This window comes from Ixodes scapularis, unplaced genomic scaffold (assembly GCF_016920785.2).
Source record: "Ixodes scapularis isolate PalLabHiFi unplaced genomic scaffold, ASM1692078v2 PGA_scaffold0__279_contigs__length_252992795, whole genome shotgun sequence".
Classification (NCBI taxonomy): Eukaryota; Metazoa; Arthropoda; class Arachnida; order Ixodida; family Ixodidae; genus Ixodes; species Ixodes scapularis.
In genome coordinates, this window is record NW_024609835.1 from 125,075,217 (window position 1) to 125,090,504 (window position 15,288).

Below are 15,288 nucleotides of genomic sequence, written 5' to 3' on the forward strand. Positions count from 1 at the left end.
AGTAGTTATATTTCACATTTATATGCAGCACAAATTGGCATCAGCGAGGAGGCGTACACTTCTATACTTTGTTTCACCTTATCATGAGCCGCAAAGGACGCTACGAGCCACCGGAGCCATGCTCGGAGGATGTCACGTGTCCTTACGGGTGGGCGGAGCGACGCGGGGAACGCGAAGTCACGAGACAAGTTACGAACTATGTATTGTAGGTCGTAGCGTCCATCCCAGTAAAACGGAATATATCTGACAATGCCGAAATACTAAAGAGCTATTCTTTGTGTGTGTATTTTCTTTTTTTGTTGTAGAGCAATCTTCCACAAGGAAAAAGAACATGAACATCAAAGTAAAAATAAAAAGTTGACGGCTGTCGACGTGTTTGCTCCGCTGTGGCGAAATCTGGAGGCGTCAACAGGCGAAGCCGCGACGAGCGCGACACTGCAGCGCCGGTCGCCAGTTGCCCAGTGCTTTGGACGCTGCTTGAAAGCAATTTGTGTGTGTGTGTGTGTGTGTGTGTGTGTGTGTGTGTGTGTGTGTGTGTGTGTGTGTGTGTGTGTGTGTGCGTGTGTGCGTGTGTGCGTGCGTGTGTGTGTGTGTGTGTGTGTGAATTTTCTAGAAACAGCAAATCGCGCCTTGAATTTTTTATTCTTCTTTGGTTTTGATTAATTCGCCTTTCGATTGGCTTTCGCTGTCAATATAATCTTCAACTCTGTCGTTCGAGCAAGTCGTTCGGGCGAGCGGCGTGGATAGTTTGCCGCTTCGATCTGGGTGAGCATCGTACCGGCGTGCGGTCGTATATCAGTACTGCAGGTGCCTGTAAAGACCCCAGGCTAGCAGTCGTACTGCGCTGGCTAAATTTCTCATTGACAGTGGGCAACAATGTCGTCTTAATCTGGGAGACTAAACACTCCTGCTTTCTAAACAACTAACGACTCATTTGTTTTTTGTGGCTACTTTGCGAGTACGGTGTGTACTATCGTCGCGGTCTCACCATGCGTGCTGGCTGATTGACTTCACATCTGAGTGCTGTGCTTTGGTAGTTTCCAAGCACCTGTGTAACCACGTCATGTTCATAGAACGGTGTTTACGTTATAAATTCAAGATCACAAGACGAAATTAAGCATAATTTTTTTTATTTAAGTCTGTTCAGACAATACATTTTGTCTGCAGTACCAAGGCAAAAAACCAGAAGGTCTGACGAGGCCTTGGTACCGCTACATAAATGAAATATTAAAAAGACAATAACACTCGTCGACAGCAGAGCACAGTAAAACAAGAGTCGCTCTTAAATAAAATGTAATGAATAACAAAATTTACATTTCAATTACATTTAGATAGTAAACATTTTTGATACTATAAAACTATACTATAATACCATAACACAAAAAAGCCTACAAAAAAAACAAAAAAAACAAACAACGACAACAACATAGATAGCAAAGACGATAAAACCAGGTATTTCAGATCAGTTTGCAACATTTTTGGGCAAGAGAGTTTTTTTCACTATGCTTTTGTATCTGTCTAGCGATATATTTGACGTAATAAGTGTATGAAGATAATTGTGTGTATTAAGGAAGTTTAGAATTTGAAATGAGAGCGTTTGTCGGCCCATGTATCCTGATTTTGGGGAGTATATACTTGTCATTTCGAGTGTTGTAATGGTGGTCGGGTCTAGTGCATGCAGATGGATAGCTAGGTTGTTGAAGTCTATGGTCATGGAATATGTAGAGTGCTAGTTTATAAATGTAGAGATGCTCAAAGCTCAAAATTTTATACTTCTCAAAAAGCGGAGCTGTATGTGCATCATAAGCAGAATTGTGCATTAGACGAACAGCTTTTTTTTGTAATAAATGCAGATGTGTGATATTTGTTTTTGTCGTCTGACCCCAGACAAGAACGCAGTAGTAATCCTTGGTATATATCAGTGCATAATACAGTTGGTACTTTAGCCATTCCGGTAAAAGATGCTTTGCAGATGAAATTAGGATTATTGATTTTGAGATTTCGTTTCGTATTTTATTTACATGGTGCGTCCAATTGAGGCGTTCGTTAAACCATACTTCAATAAACTTATGATTATAGACTCGCTCAATTTGAGCTCTTTTGAATTGCAGTTCAATATGTGTATTGTGGACGCGATTTATTGAGGAAAAAATTACATATTTTGTCTTTTCTGTATTTAGAGATAAACCGTTAGCCACCAGCCAGGACGAAAGTTCAATTAAATATTTGTTTATTGTGGTCTCTAGTTCGCTAAGATTGGCCCCAGAAAGAAATGCATTTGTATCATCGGCATACAGTATTAATCTTCGGTAAATGGTATATTGGAGGAGGAAGAAGAAGAAGTCACAGGCCAGACATACCGTTCCATCAGTCTGTGCATTTTACACTGAATTTCCTTATCCACGGCCATAATTTGTCAGTTGGATGGTGGCTTCGACGAAAGATTTTCATCTACGCCAGCCTCAAAACAGCCGGGGTCAACAGAACGTTGGTCAGCGCTGGAAGAATCCTTCAAGCTTGGCAGCTGCAACGGAGCTTTAGAAGGCCTCTTAGCAACTACAGCTGCTCCAGTACCATGGTGAGCGGCGGCTTTCTTCTGCAGTTGCACGAATCAGCTCGACTAGCCCTGCGTGTCTGACAGCGTAATCGCTGGAACCCAGTACTGCCGGCCAGTCGTTCAATCGTAGCGCAGTTACTCGCCATCCTGACCAGTTACCTGCCCAAGTGGCTCGCGTCGATACTTAGAGGAGTGCCTCGACCTCCCGACTACGTTTCACACACTTCAGCGAATTCCCTTATGCATATGGATTCTCCAACGATCCACATGATAGAGTGCACGACATGTAACAAGTCTATAATCAACGATGGTAGGCACATGTCGTGTTCGGATTGCAAGTCCAATTACCATCTGGGACAATCTTGCTCCGGGATTGCTGATAAGACCTTCATCACCATGGGACAAACGAAACGAGAAAAATGGAAGTGCCGTGCGTGTCGTGGGAAGGATGGTCAGGTGGGAGCATCTGAGCCGAAGTTGTCAAGCTCCTCTGAAGGAATAGGACTGCTCTCTTCACAACTAACAGCTATGAATGAGAAACTGGAAGGATTACTGTCATTGAAGGGCAGCGTCGATTCCCTTATGACACTGTCGGCCAAACTAAACGAACTTTTAGCCCTCAAGCCCATTGTCGAGAGTCTAAGGGAGACTGTGGACGGCCTACAACACTCAATGGATTTCTTTTCGGCCGACTATGACCGCCTCCTCAAGTTGGCGACCGCCAACGAACAGAATGGCAAAGCCCTGCAAACGGAGCTTTCTCATTTAAAGTCAACCGTGGAGGCGCAGGCATCCGAGATCCAAGAGATGCGGGTCGCCCTAAACGACAACGAGCAGCACAGCCGTCTGCCAAACCTGGAAGTGCACGGACTTCCTGTCTCACCTCACGAAGATCTTATGTCGTTTGCTGAGACTCTATCGAAAAAACTGAAGATCACAAACTTTCAGAAATCCGACATTCTTGCTCTTCACCGCTTGCCAGCCAAATATGCAAAAAACCCACCGATTCTGATCAAATTCGCGTCTGTCCACATGAAGGAATCCTGGATGGCAGCGCGGGGTACGCTTCGTTCGCTGGGTCAGGATAGTTCTCTTCCCAGACTGTACTTAAATGACAACCTGACCCACGCGAACAAGGAGCTGTTTTGGCGGGCAAGACAGAAGGGCAAGGAACAGGGCTATAAGTTCGTCTGGGTAACCAGAGCTAAAATCTACGCAAAGAAGGCGGTGGGTTCTCCACCTGTGAGAATTAACAGTTCGCTAGACCTTGAAAAGATTCTTTAGATGTATGGCAGATTTCGCTCAGGTTTCAAACTTTTCATCTCTTCGAATTTTTTTTGGAAATTGTGAGGAAACGTTTTTTTCTGTAGTACACGTTAATATTCGGAGCATACGTAAACATTGGGCAGAATTCGAAGTTACCTCAAGAGCAATTGCTTCTTCAGTAGATGTATTTGTCTTAACAGAAATTAACATCCCCTCTTTTGCAACAGATCAGTTCTCTTTACCGGGTTATCGTGGTACTTTTTACACTCGAGATATGGGCCATGGTGGTGGTATCGCAGTTTTCGTGAGTGATAAATGGTCATTTTCAAATATTTCGTTGACGTTCGCTCAGGCCGAGTTCATTGCCCTTTCTGTGGAGAATTCGATCAATTCCATATGTTTGCTCGCAATGTATAGACCACCGTCCACAAATATAGGGTCTTTTCTCGTAGAACTCGAAGAAAACATTAGTGATCTGAGTTCGTATGGTCAATTATGCATTATAGGAGACTTTAATATTGATATCTTGAATGGGTCTAAATCTAATGTATGCAATTACCTCAACACTTTGGCAACTCACGGTATTGAGTCCGTTATTAATTGTCCAACACGTGAAGAGTTCCTTTTAGGGAGACTTGTCTCCTCATGCATTGACCACATTAACCTAAGAACATCTTCGACTATCGTGAAATCAGCAGTTATTAAGGAAAAACTTGCCGACCACTACTTTGTGGCCTGCCGCTGGTCGATCGGCGTTCTTAAATCGCGCGAAACATCAGGCCGCATTAATGTTACAGGTATCGACACCACGGCCTTTGATAAATTGGTCTCAGCTTTTGACTGGAACCACTTTTTGAGGACCGTTAACTACACCGACGTTTATCCAAAGTTTGTGCTGGTTTTCAAACAGTTCTATGAAAGATGCCGGAGAGAAATATTCGTAAAGAAACGCAACCCTGATCTTGTATGGCTGAATGCGAATATTTTAGATGCGATAAGGGAAAAAAATGCACTATGGGCTCGCTGCCGTCGTTTACCCAATGATGCACACCTACGAATACTCTTTAAATCCTGCCGTAACAAAGTAAACGCGATGATTCGATCAGCTAAGCGCATTTCTTATCACAGAAAATTCTCCCAATCTCATTCGGATGCCCGTAAAACTTGGTCTTTGATAAATGAACTCCGTGGACACCAAAGACACTCCATTGATGATACGCTGGAACGACATTTTGGAGATAATTTGCAATCGATTGTAGAGGATTTTAACGTTTTTTTTGCTACTTTTTCTGGTCAGGCGAGAGATAGCCTAGATGCATTTGATAACCTAGTCTCTTCTTCAGCGTTCCTTCCGCCTTTTCAGGAAGCTGATCTATATTCCATTTTGTCTAGTTTCAAGAACAACAAGTCCCCTGGGATAGACGGAATTCGCTTATTTGACCTCCGCAGAAATATTGACATTCTGAAAGACGTACTTTTATTTATGCTAAATGGTTTTATTGAAACCAAGATACTTCCCGATGAACTTAAAACATCTATAGTACGTCCTTTGTATAAAGGTGGTACCAGAAACAATATTGCAAACTATCGTCCGATTTCTCTCTTGCCCATCATCGCGCAGATCCTCGAAAAGCATGTGTTTAATATAATGACATCTTTTTTAGAAAAATTTAATATCTTATCTCCAACTCAATTTGGTTTTGTGCAAGGAAAAGGCACTCAGCCTCTTCTAGAAGATTTCGCAGATACCCTATACTCAGCATTCGATCACAATCTTGTTACCTCCGCACTATTCTTAGACGTGTCCAAAGCTTTCGACACAGTGAGCCATACGATACTGTTGAAGAAACTGTACAGCATAGGTTTTCGTGGTTCATTTTTTTCCCTTCTTAAAAACTATCTTTCTCATCGCTCTCAACTGGTGTGTGCATCTGGATTTCAGAGTTCTCGAACTGAACTAAAAGCCGGAGTACCACAGGGGTCTATTCTATCACCTCTTTTGTTTAACATCTTTGTCAATGACATCGCCACCATGGTACCGGGATGTAAGCTATATCAATACGCGGACGACACTGTAATTATGACCCAACACATCAACTATGCCAATTCCATCAGCCAGTTACAATCTCAAGCAATAGCAATTATGGACTGGTTCAAAAAAAACCTTCTTGATATTAATGTTAAAAAGACAAAACTAGTATGCTTCTATAATCCACACAAAACAGTCACTCTCCACATTCCATTAGTTCTGCACTCTTCTTTCTGCCATCAATGCAACTGCATTCCGGTTGAGTATACAGATAGCGTGAAGTATCTAGGCATATATTTTGATAGTGGTCTGAAATGGAATGTTCATTTTACATACATCTGTAAAAAACTGAGAAGCATTAGTTGCCTATTATATAATACAAAACATTTTTTTCCTGTATCTGTTCGAAGAATGATTGCCCATTCGCTTGCATATAGCGTCCTTCGCTACTCGATCACCGTTTTCGGCCATTCTTCTGACTATTGGAAAACCAAGGTGGACTGCATCCTGAAAGCTATCCTGAAAAGTATCTCTTATAAACTTAAAATACCTGACAACGCTAATCTTTTCGAATATTTGCAACTACCCAACTTCCAAACCCTTTATGTTCATTCAGTGGTATTGCGGCACTTTTGGAATTCTGATTTCAAAATCTTAAGCCCACCCACACGTGATCTTCGACATACTCACCCTTTTCACATACCTTTTTCCCGCACTCGTTATGGCGAAAGTACGCGTGCGTTTTATGTGCCATATATTTTTTCTCGCTTACCACCTGAACTTCTAAACCAAACATCCCTCGGCAAAGTTAAAAAGATGCTTAGAGGTATTTCGTTTTAATAGCGAACTATTGGTTTCGTTTTAGTAGCGAACTATCGCAGACTCATTTTGCTAAGTAATGTGTGCCAATATTAAGCGCCTGCCTTTCTGGAACATTAATGAATATTCTGTTGTTTGTAGGACATTTTAACAGAAGACCTTCCGTGATTTTTTTTGTGCATATTTTCCAGTTTTGTGGTATTTCATTTTGCTTTGACATTGCTATTGATTTCCGTTTTAGTCTGTACATAATATCTTTTCGCGTAAAATCTTCAAGTTATAACTAGAGTGACTAACTTCATGAAATTATGTTTACATTTTTTTTGTCTGTTTTATATTATTGTATTTTGAGTAACTACCCATGCTACATATCGTTTATTTTTTATTGGAGGATGGCGTCGCACAAGCCACGTGTTGGCTTTGATGCATCCGCAATACCAAACTTTTCTATGATGGTAGCAATAAACAATTATTATTATTATTATTATTATTATTATTATGTATGTCATTTATATAGACGAGAAACAGTAAAGGTCCCAGTATCGAGCCTTGCGGTACGCCACATTTTATTACCCCTAGAGGCGATTTTATGTTATTATAAACCGTATACTGTGTACGAGACGTAATAAGCTTATCCGCAGTCCCGCGTATGCCATATGTCTCGAGCTTTCAAATGAGTATGTCATGTTTTATGGAATCAAAAGCGTTTCTAAAATCGATAAATAAGCCGATTGTAAAACGTAGATCTTCAATAGTACGTAATATTTTTTCTTTAATGTGCAAAAGCGCTAGTTCGGTGGTTTTCCCTTTTTGAAAACCATACTGTTCTTTGATTATGACATCGTACCTAGAAAAAAACGTTTGAAGCCTTCCATTAATTGCTTTTTCAATTACTTTTGAGAACAACGGCAACACTGATATTGGTCTGTAGTTTCCTAAGTCATGTTTCGAGCCACCCTTACTGATTGTTGAAACTCTCGCTATTTTTAATAGATCAGGAAAAATACCACTTTCAAATATACAATTACATATATGAGTAAGAGGAATTGAAATAATGCTAGATACAAATTTAATAGGTGCTACTTTAAGCTCGTCCACCCCGCAAGCTGAATTGTTTTTAAGGGACATGATGAACATAATTATTTCGTGCTCAGTTACTGGATAAAGAATGATTGAGTTTGAAATATCGTTTTTATGTACTTTCTGCGGTCACCAGGCTGACTTGGAGACGTGGATTCACCAGCGGATAGGAAATGAGTGTTAAATCGTGTCGCTAGTTCAGTTCCAGATACCGATTCCCCGTCTATTTTTAAATCGGGTAAGCAGTTGTGACGCGGCTTAAGTCTAATGATTTCGTCAACAGTTTCCCATATCTTTTTCGGATCATTTTGCGCGTCGGCAAACTTACGTTGAAAAAAAGCCGTTTTTGTTTTTCGAATATCGGAGTTCAGGCGATTTCTATACTTTTTGAAATCCGTTAGGATAGTAGTATCTCGAGTCTGAACAAAGCGATCGTACATCCTATGTTTTTCACCTATCCTACGGAAAAGTTCCTGCGTGATCCATGGCTTTCTAATTTTCCTGTTTGTTTTTTGTTTTGTCGTCCTCGTTTCCGCAGCAGGGCTTCTCACGACCTCATTTTATTTTATGCAGATGACGCAGTGTTGAACTCCTTTTCTTGTTAACGACTGGGAACTGTGGACTTTCTTTAAGAACCGGTTTGAACTGGTTTGCGCTTGGCAGGACCGGTAACCGAACCGTTGTTTCAAAAGCATTACTGAACCAGAACCGAACTGGGGCAAACAGCAATGCTACTGAACTAGAACCCGAACCGGAATAATGACCGATTCGACTCCCTGCTTTTAACCCAGTCGGTGTTCTAGTGTTTGCGTGGAACACAAAGAATTGGAATGCATATGTTAAGAAATCGCAAAAATGGTAAAGCAAACGTAAAAGTTTACATTCTGAGGTAGGTTTCATATTAGGGTGCTACAGACGGTCGTGCTGGCGCCGTGTACCGATTCCATTTTGTCAACCATTTTGTTCTTAGCCCGAGACTGAGGCAGGAAAAGAGGAAAGTTTCGAAGTAGAAGAAAAATGAACAGTCGAGGACAGGCTAAGAACAAAATGGTTAACATCCACCAGCTCGCCTGCGCAATCACTACATTAACAATTCCATTTTGTCATCGGTTTTCTGTTCTTGCCGTAGTGCATGAAGATTTGGGGCAGGTATACGCGGCGTCGCTTCTAACAGCTCACTAGCGGTGATGTCGCGCAAATACTCAAAGCAGAGAGCAAGAGAGTTTCTTGCGCCACTCACGAACTAGGCATTTTAAAGGCATTATCAGACAAACAACACGCTAACCGTGTATCCGCGGGGGATATACGGTTCTTCGTTTGCGAGGAAAATCGGTGGTTTTAATTTTTAGCGTTTGCTGCGAGTCGCAAGCTTTTTTCGCTTGATCGCGCGATCGATGTCTGCAGGGACACCAAGAGTCATGAAGAGCTTTGTGGGACCACCCTTTGGCTTAGTAGAATGAGTGCTTTCAGGGGGGCTTTTGCATACTTTTTCAGTCGTCTGCGTGTTTGATGTCATCAGCTTTATGCGGCTTTTCTCCAGTAACAATATACGTGGCTGTCAAAGGGCATTTTTTTACGTTTAGGAATTAGAGGAATGGAATGTTGAAGTTCAGCCATTCCACGAGTTGGAATGGGTCCAGTGTCTCCATTCCAAGGAGCTGGAAAGAATGGAATTGTCGGAAACTCTAACTCCGCGGAAAGGAATTGGAATGGAATGATGGTGGCGCCATCTCGCAGCTTTCGTGTAAACAGCGCGTGCAATTGCAAATTTGCCAGGTACATTCCCCCGCACTGACACCAGTCTGACGTCTTTGTCCGACCGTTTTGAAAATCGTAAGAGTGCACGTGCATAGCTTTAATAGGCACTGAAGATGCTCGAGAGCGGAGATTCGGAAAAATCTGGATATGACCTCACGGTCCGGGAAGGAGGGGCTTCAGAGGGACTCTGAAAATGATTTTCTGCATCCTTTGTTCATCAAATTGATAAATAATCTCGATATTCGTGATCCCGAAGACCAAATAAAGACGATTTAAGCGTTTTTCTTCAGATACAAAACCGCTTCAATTCCTCTTTAAAGGGATACTTCAATGAATTTGAAATATACCCGTCGTGTTCAGAAAGAGGTTCAATAGGATCCACAATATCTGTAAATGACGATCGCACATTTGTATTTTCAGCACGATGGCTGTATCTTTCGTTATAAACGGCCCACTTTGGCAAGCGGTCGAGAGCAGCCAGTGGAGAGCACGTGAAATCAAGCAAAATCGTGACGTAGCCTGCCTCGGAACAGGCAGAGCTGCGGCGAAGATGACGTCGACTATAAGATTGCAAGCAGGGCATCTGGCCACCGCTATGTCTCTGCTCGTGCGGGCAAGTGCGCGCAATTACAAGCTAGTTAAAGCTACGTTCACGCGCACGCTGCACATACTTGCACGCATGGGGTACCAGTGAGGCTATAGTTCTAGGCGAGACTGGCATCGTCACTGCCTGTCAATGTTCCTAGACGGACATTACAAACAATGTTTTAGCGATATCCACCAGGTGCCATGTGCTAATCGCACAATTTGTTTTAAAATTCAATTTCGTGTCTTTCCCACGAGAGATTGTGGTGTCCGATGTGCAACTGGTCCCTCGAACACGTGCAGACCAAAAAACGAGCGCCGAAATTTCGTTGTAGTATCCCTTTAAACTAACGTCAAGAGATTGGGGTAACGTACGATGTCTGTCAGTATCATCCATAGAATATAACTACTCAGGAAACAAGCCATTGGGGATATACTATCGTCCTGTCATAATTATCTAGGTGCTTGAATTAACCCCTTTGTCTCGGAATACTTTGCGGATGTAATCTGCTAACTGAATTCTAGGGATCACAACGCAACGATAATTAAAACTAATGAAATCAAATGAAAAAATAAAGTCATAAGAAGGTGACAGGAGCGCTCTGTCGTCTACCTCGCCCTCTTACCATTCCTTTATTTTTTTTTTAGGGTGGTTACTTTTCTTTATGAATAACCTTTAAGCATAAATCTTTGTGTAAGAAAATTAGCCTTTTCCTTTTGCGAACTGAGTAAAACAAATTTTACAGTGTATGTCCCTGACATCCGCAATAAGTGCTGGTTTGGTATTAGTATCAAAATTTTAAAGGGCAGTAATTAGCGTTCGTAAGTTTCCTATGATAAAGAGTGTGTCTAATTTGAACTGGAACAGATTTCTTTTCCCTTTTTTAAATAAAGGTTGAGAGTTAGACGAGTTCTGTCTTCACGTTGCATTTATCAGGCTCGGTGGACTATAGAGAAGAGGAGAATAGTCACAGTAAGGTGACTAATTAACTAAGATTTGTTAATTAACTTTTGAATTATTCGCTTTAGCGTCATGTTAGAATTGCAATATTGACGGCCATTACTAATAGAGACCAAACCATTTTATTGTAATTTGCCAAAGCTGTCATGTTGGTTTCTAAATGTTAACAAATCACTTTTCGCGATTCTTTTTTATTTGTATGGCTCGATTTGGGGGGAAGGGGGGGGGGGGAAGTTTCGTTTGACAAGAGCGGCGCAGGCCCTGCTCACAATGACGCTGGGAGGAAGGACGTCATCTTATCAATCATGTCGTCACTATGTCGGCAGCGTGTCCTCGGGTCCTGGGTGGGTGCACCTACGACGCAAGTAACGACGTGACTGCAACGACCAAGTCAATCTTCCAAGTTTCATAGTGGGCAGGGCTTACTGCGCTCTTTTTGCGCGCTATTTTTAAATCGGATGAAAAAAAAAGGGGAATTTGGTCAATAGATATTTTAAAAAACCCATTACATTTTCGCAATTTTTTTTTTACATTTGTCTGGGCTCTAATAATGATTGCTAGTGAATACCACAATTCTAACATGACCCCTAAAACAAGGAATTAAAAAGTTAATTACCACATTTTAATTAATTATCCAACTTAGCATGATGATTATCCCCTTATCTAATGCCCACCGCGCCTAATAAATATATGGTGAAAACGGCACTTGTCTCTCACTCTTTTTTTATCGTTTCGTGTTAAAATCAAACACCTTCTATACTGCTTGTAGACTCGTGTACTCCCAATCGAAGGATTGGGAGTACATTCAATCCTTCGATTGGGTGATCAGTGAGCAATTGGTGTAGTCTCAACAGGCTGACACTTAATCCCACTATGACTGTTGTTATGTCATTTGCTAAGAAGCTAAGGCCTTTTTATTTCTGTTACCAACTCGGCAATGCCTCATTGCAAAGGGTGGATTGCACTCGTGATCTTAGAGTTTATATAGATTCTTCTCTGTCATTTAATACACATGTCAATAACATTGTCAACGCGTATTTTCGTACGTTAGGTGTCATATCCAGAATTACACGAGAGTTTTCCACGTCGGCAGTTATACTTTTCATTAATTAGGTCTAAGGTAGAGTTTTCCTCAGTTGTGTGGAATTCTATTGGGCGTACGCACCAAGAGTCGATTGAAAATGTCCAGAAACGTTTTTTCGATTTTTTTACGACCGCTATGCTGGTTGCACTGTTTACTTTGAATATAGAAGACTTTTAGAGCGATACAATTGTTCTACTTTGAGTGCCAGACGACGCAACAGAGATCTTATATTTTTGTTCAAATGCCTTCACGGAATCATTGATTGCCCAGACCTAACTTTACCGATAAATATTCATGTTCCGAGAAGATTTTTGCGAATTTCTCTTCCATTTTATGTTAATGAATTCTTCCGAACCTGCCCCATGACACGTATTCAGACCTTGTATATTACTTTCAATGATTCTTGCATTGACATTTTTAACCCATCTTTTGCAGCGTTCAAGTTTTCTCTTACAAATCTATAACCATCTTTACAGCGTTCAAGTTTTCTATTGTCAATTTGTAGAATTCTTCTTCTTTTTGTTGTATGTTAATTATGCATCATTATCAAGGCTTCAAGCTGTTCATGAGCACAAAAAATAAACCAATCAATCAATCAATCAATCAATAAAGGATAAGTTCATAATAACATCAAGTTATTTATAAAACTCCGCCTTCTCCAGTGTACTTTTCTTTTTATGTATATATATATATATATATACTCGAGGATAACTTCCAGCGACATTTCTTAATAAGGGAAGACTGCGCATGTGCAGCTTTGATCGGCACTTAGGGTGCCACGATTTTAACGTTAAAAGAATCGGCATCTTCTACTTTTGGCAGTGATCACCTCGTCACAAAGGACAGAAAACACACCTCCTTCCTTCGGAATGTTGCGATTCCGCCGCGTAATCGCGAGGCAAAAGTTAGAATATTCTCCGACTTGCAGCCGCGAGCGGCGACCATGAGAAACACGCGGCGTGACGTCAATGGGTGTCTTGTAGAAAGATAGCAAGTTGTGCGAATACGTGCTGGATAAAAGGTAACTTTTCTATAAATCTTGTCGTTCCAACATAAATATAAATGTGTCGAAAATTTGGTATCGCCGACAAAACTTTTATTATGCGGAGTTTTAGTGGCGCCATCTTTCCTAGGTCCACAAATCCGTCAGCTCTATCTGCTACCGCGAACAGCCGCCAGAAGCCGGAGGGGGGGGGGGCGACAGAGCCGGACGGGTATGGCCGTACCCGGATGAGACTTTCCTCCTTTCACCATACTGTTCGCGCTGCGCCCGCCAGCACGTGGTCACGCCGCCGCGAGCGGATGAGTTCTCGCTGCTTACTGATGGCTCTAGAGAGAGAGCTTCACCGGAACCCCGCGCAACCCCCATTGACGTCACAGCGTACGTTACTCGGAAGATGGTGAAAGAGTTGAGAGGTGCCGAAAACCTCAATCTTTGTCCATTTTCAAAATAAAAACTTTGGCATGCAGGCAAAAACGGTTTTTTGTTGTTTACTTCAGAAAGGTCGAGACACCAACTCCCAAATTATTTAATCAAAGCACTGAAATTGTTGCAGAGCTCCTTTAAGCGCACGGCCGCACATAGCTCTGACTTCAATGCTACAGGAAGTTGCCCCCAAGTATAATCCAACACCCGGGCGTGACCCGCTTTGATTTAAAAATTATATGCTATGCTTTGCTCGTATGCATTGTTACATTCGGTGACACGTTACTAATGTTAATAATGCAGTGTGAAACTTCGCCTCCAGCGCGAGTTTACTGCCTTTGATAACACTTCGTCGCACGCGCAGTCGAAACACGGCGGAAAACAACGAGCGCGTGGTTCATTAGTACTACATCATATATCGATTAGTTTTAGAACTTTATTCAATGCTGGTTCTATTTCGCCCGTGTTGTCTCGAGAATAGATTATATAATCTATTCTGAAAACAACATAAGCGAGGTAGAACCAACATAGGCGAGATAGGAACTGCAAATGACACGCCTATGCAGACTTGTCCTCTTCACAGGTAATTACCAGTGAATGAATAATGGTGTCTGGTAAGTAATTGATATAAGGCGGGAAGAGAATGGTGTCTAGCGCCGTTTCTTGAGGCACCTGCGTGGTAATCGGTTTTGCTGGGGACTGGCGGTTCAATAGAAAAACAAGTGCGACATGCGCGCCATAGCAGATAACTTTCAAAGAGCTAAGAAAGACATCTAAAACTGTACCACACCATAATTACTGTGAACGAGTGGTATGGCCAGTAGTATCGAAGGCTTTCTTTACACCAATAAATTTCGCTACACTCTTGTTGTTCTTTTTCAGAGAGACGTTGATTAATGGAGAAAGAGTAAGGATAACGTTGGCAGCGGACTTTTTTGCTCGCAATTCCTGATGACATAGCCAAACGGCCGTACTTGATTAAGAATGCAGCAACTCTTTTTATAAATAGCCTAGGCAGCTGCTCACTAATATCGGCCTATATAATCACCGAGGTAATTTCGGACTCCACTTCTAAACATAGGTGTTGCATTTCCAACTTATGGGCCCTTTGCATAAGCATAGAGTTAAACGAGTGACTAAACATTCGGTGTACAAAAGGTGCATTAAGTATAGCAATAATAATTTTCAATGTTTTGTTTTTTTACAAGGAATGCTGTCAATACAAGCAGTTTTATTTCTTTTTGTAGGCGTTTTGGCAATAATATATATAATTTCTTGAGCAGACACTTTCTTCTCGAGAAGAAACTATGGCAAGTGGCAGTCGGCATCTCACCCTTGTTCCAGTGCAACGCCCCAAGCTTTTGGGGGACCCAAAGCATTGAGGACTACTATTCTAAATATTTCTATTGTCACACGGGACAGATTGGTCCCGCGATTTATGCTTATAAAGCCCAGCTTAATCCATATGCTATAAGCAGAACCACGGTCTCCAAAGCTATAAATAAAATGGTCAGATCGATCGTCGTATTGCACTCTGTAGAGGTATTCGAGAGTTTTATAATAGGGGGCCTAAACGCATTGGGTCCCCCAAGCGCTTAGGAGGTCGCACTGTGCATGCGCGGAAGCTCTGCGCATGCTCTGTAATACGCCTCAAGCTCTTCAGAGGACCCAGGGCGTTGGTTGAGGTCTTCCGAACAGGATGACCCCAAGGCGTTCTAAAACA

General features: G+C 41.8%; 1 protein-coding gene across 1 annotated transcript in view; it reads left to right on the forward strand.

Annotated features, from left to right (window-relative positions):
- The first annotated feature begins 3,085 nt into the window (after window positions 1-3,085).
- LOC121837332 overlaps window positions 3,086-15,288 on the forward strand; it is a 45,368-nt gene continuing 33,165 nt past the window's right edge. Inside the window, exon 1 of the mRNA XM_042292931.1 lies at window positions 3,086-3,705. Coding sequence (XP_042148865.1) covers window positions 3,086-3,705 — 620 coding nt within the window. The remainder of the gene's footprint in view (window positions 3,706-15,288) is intronic.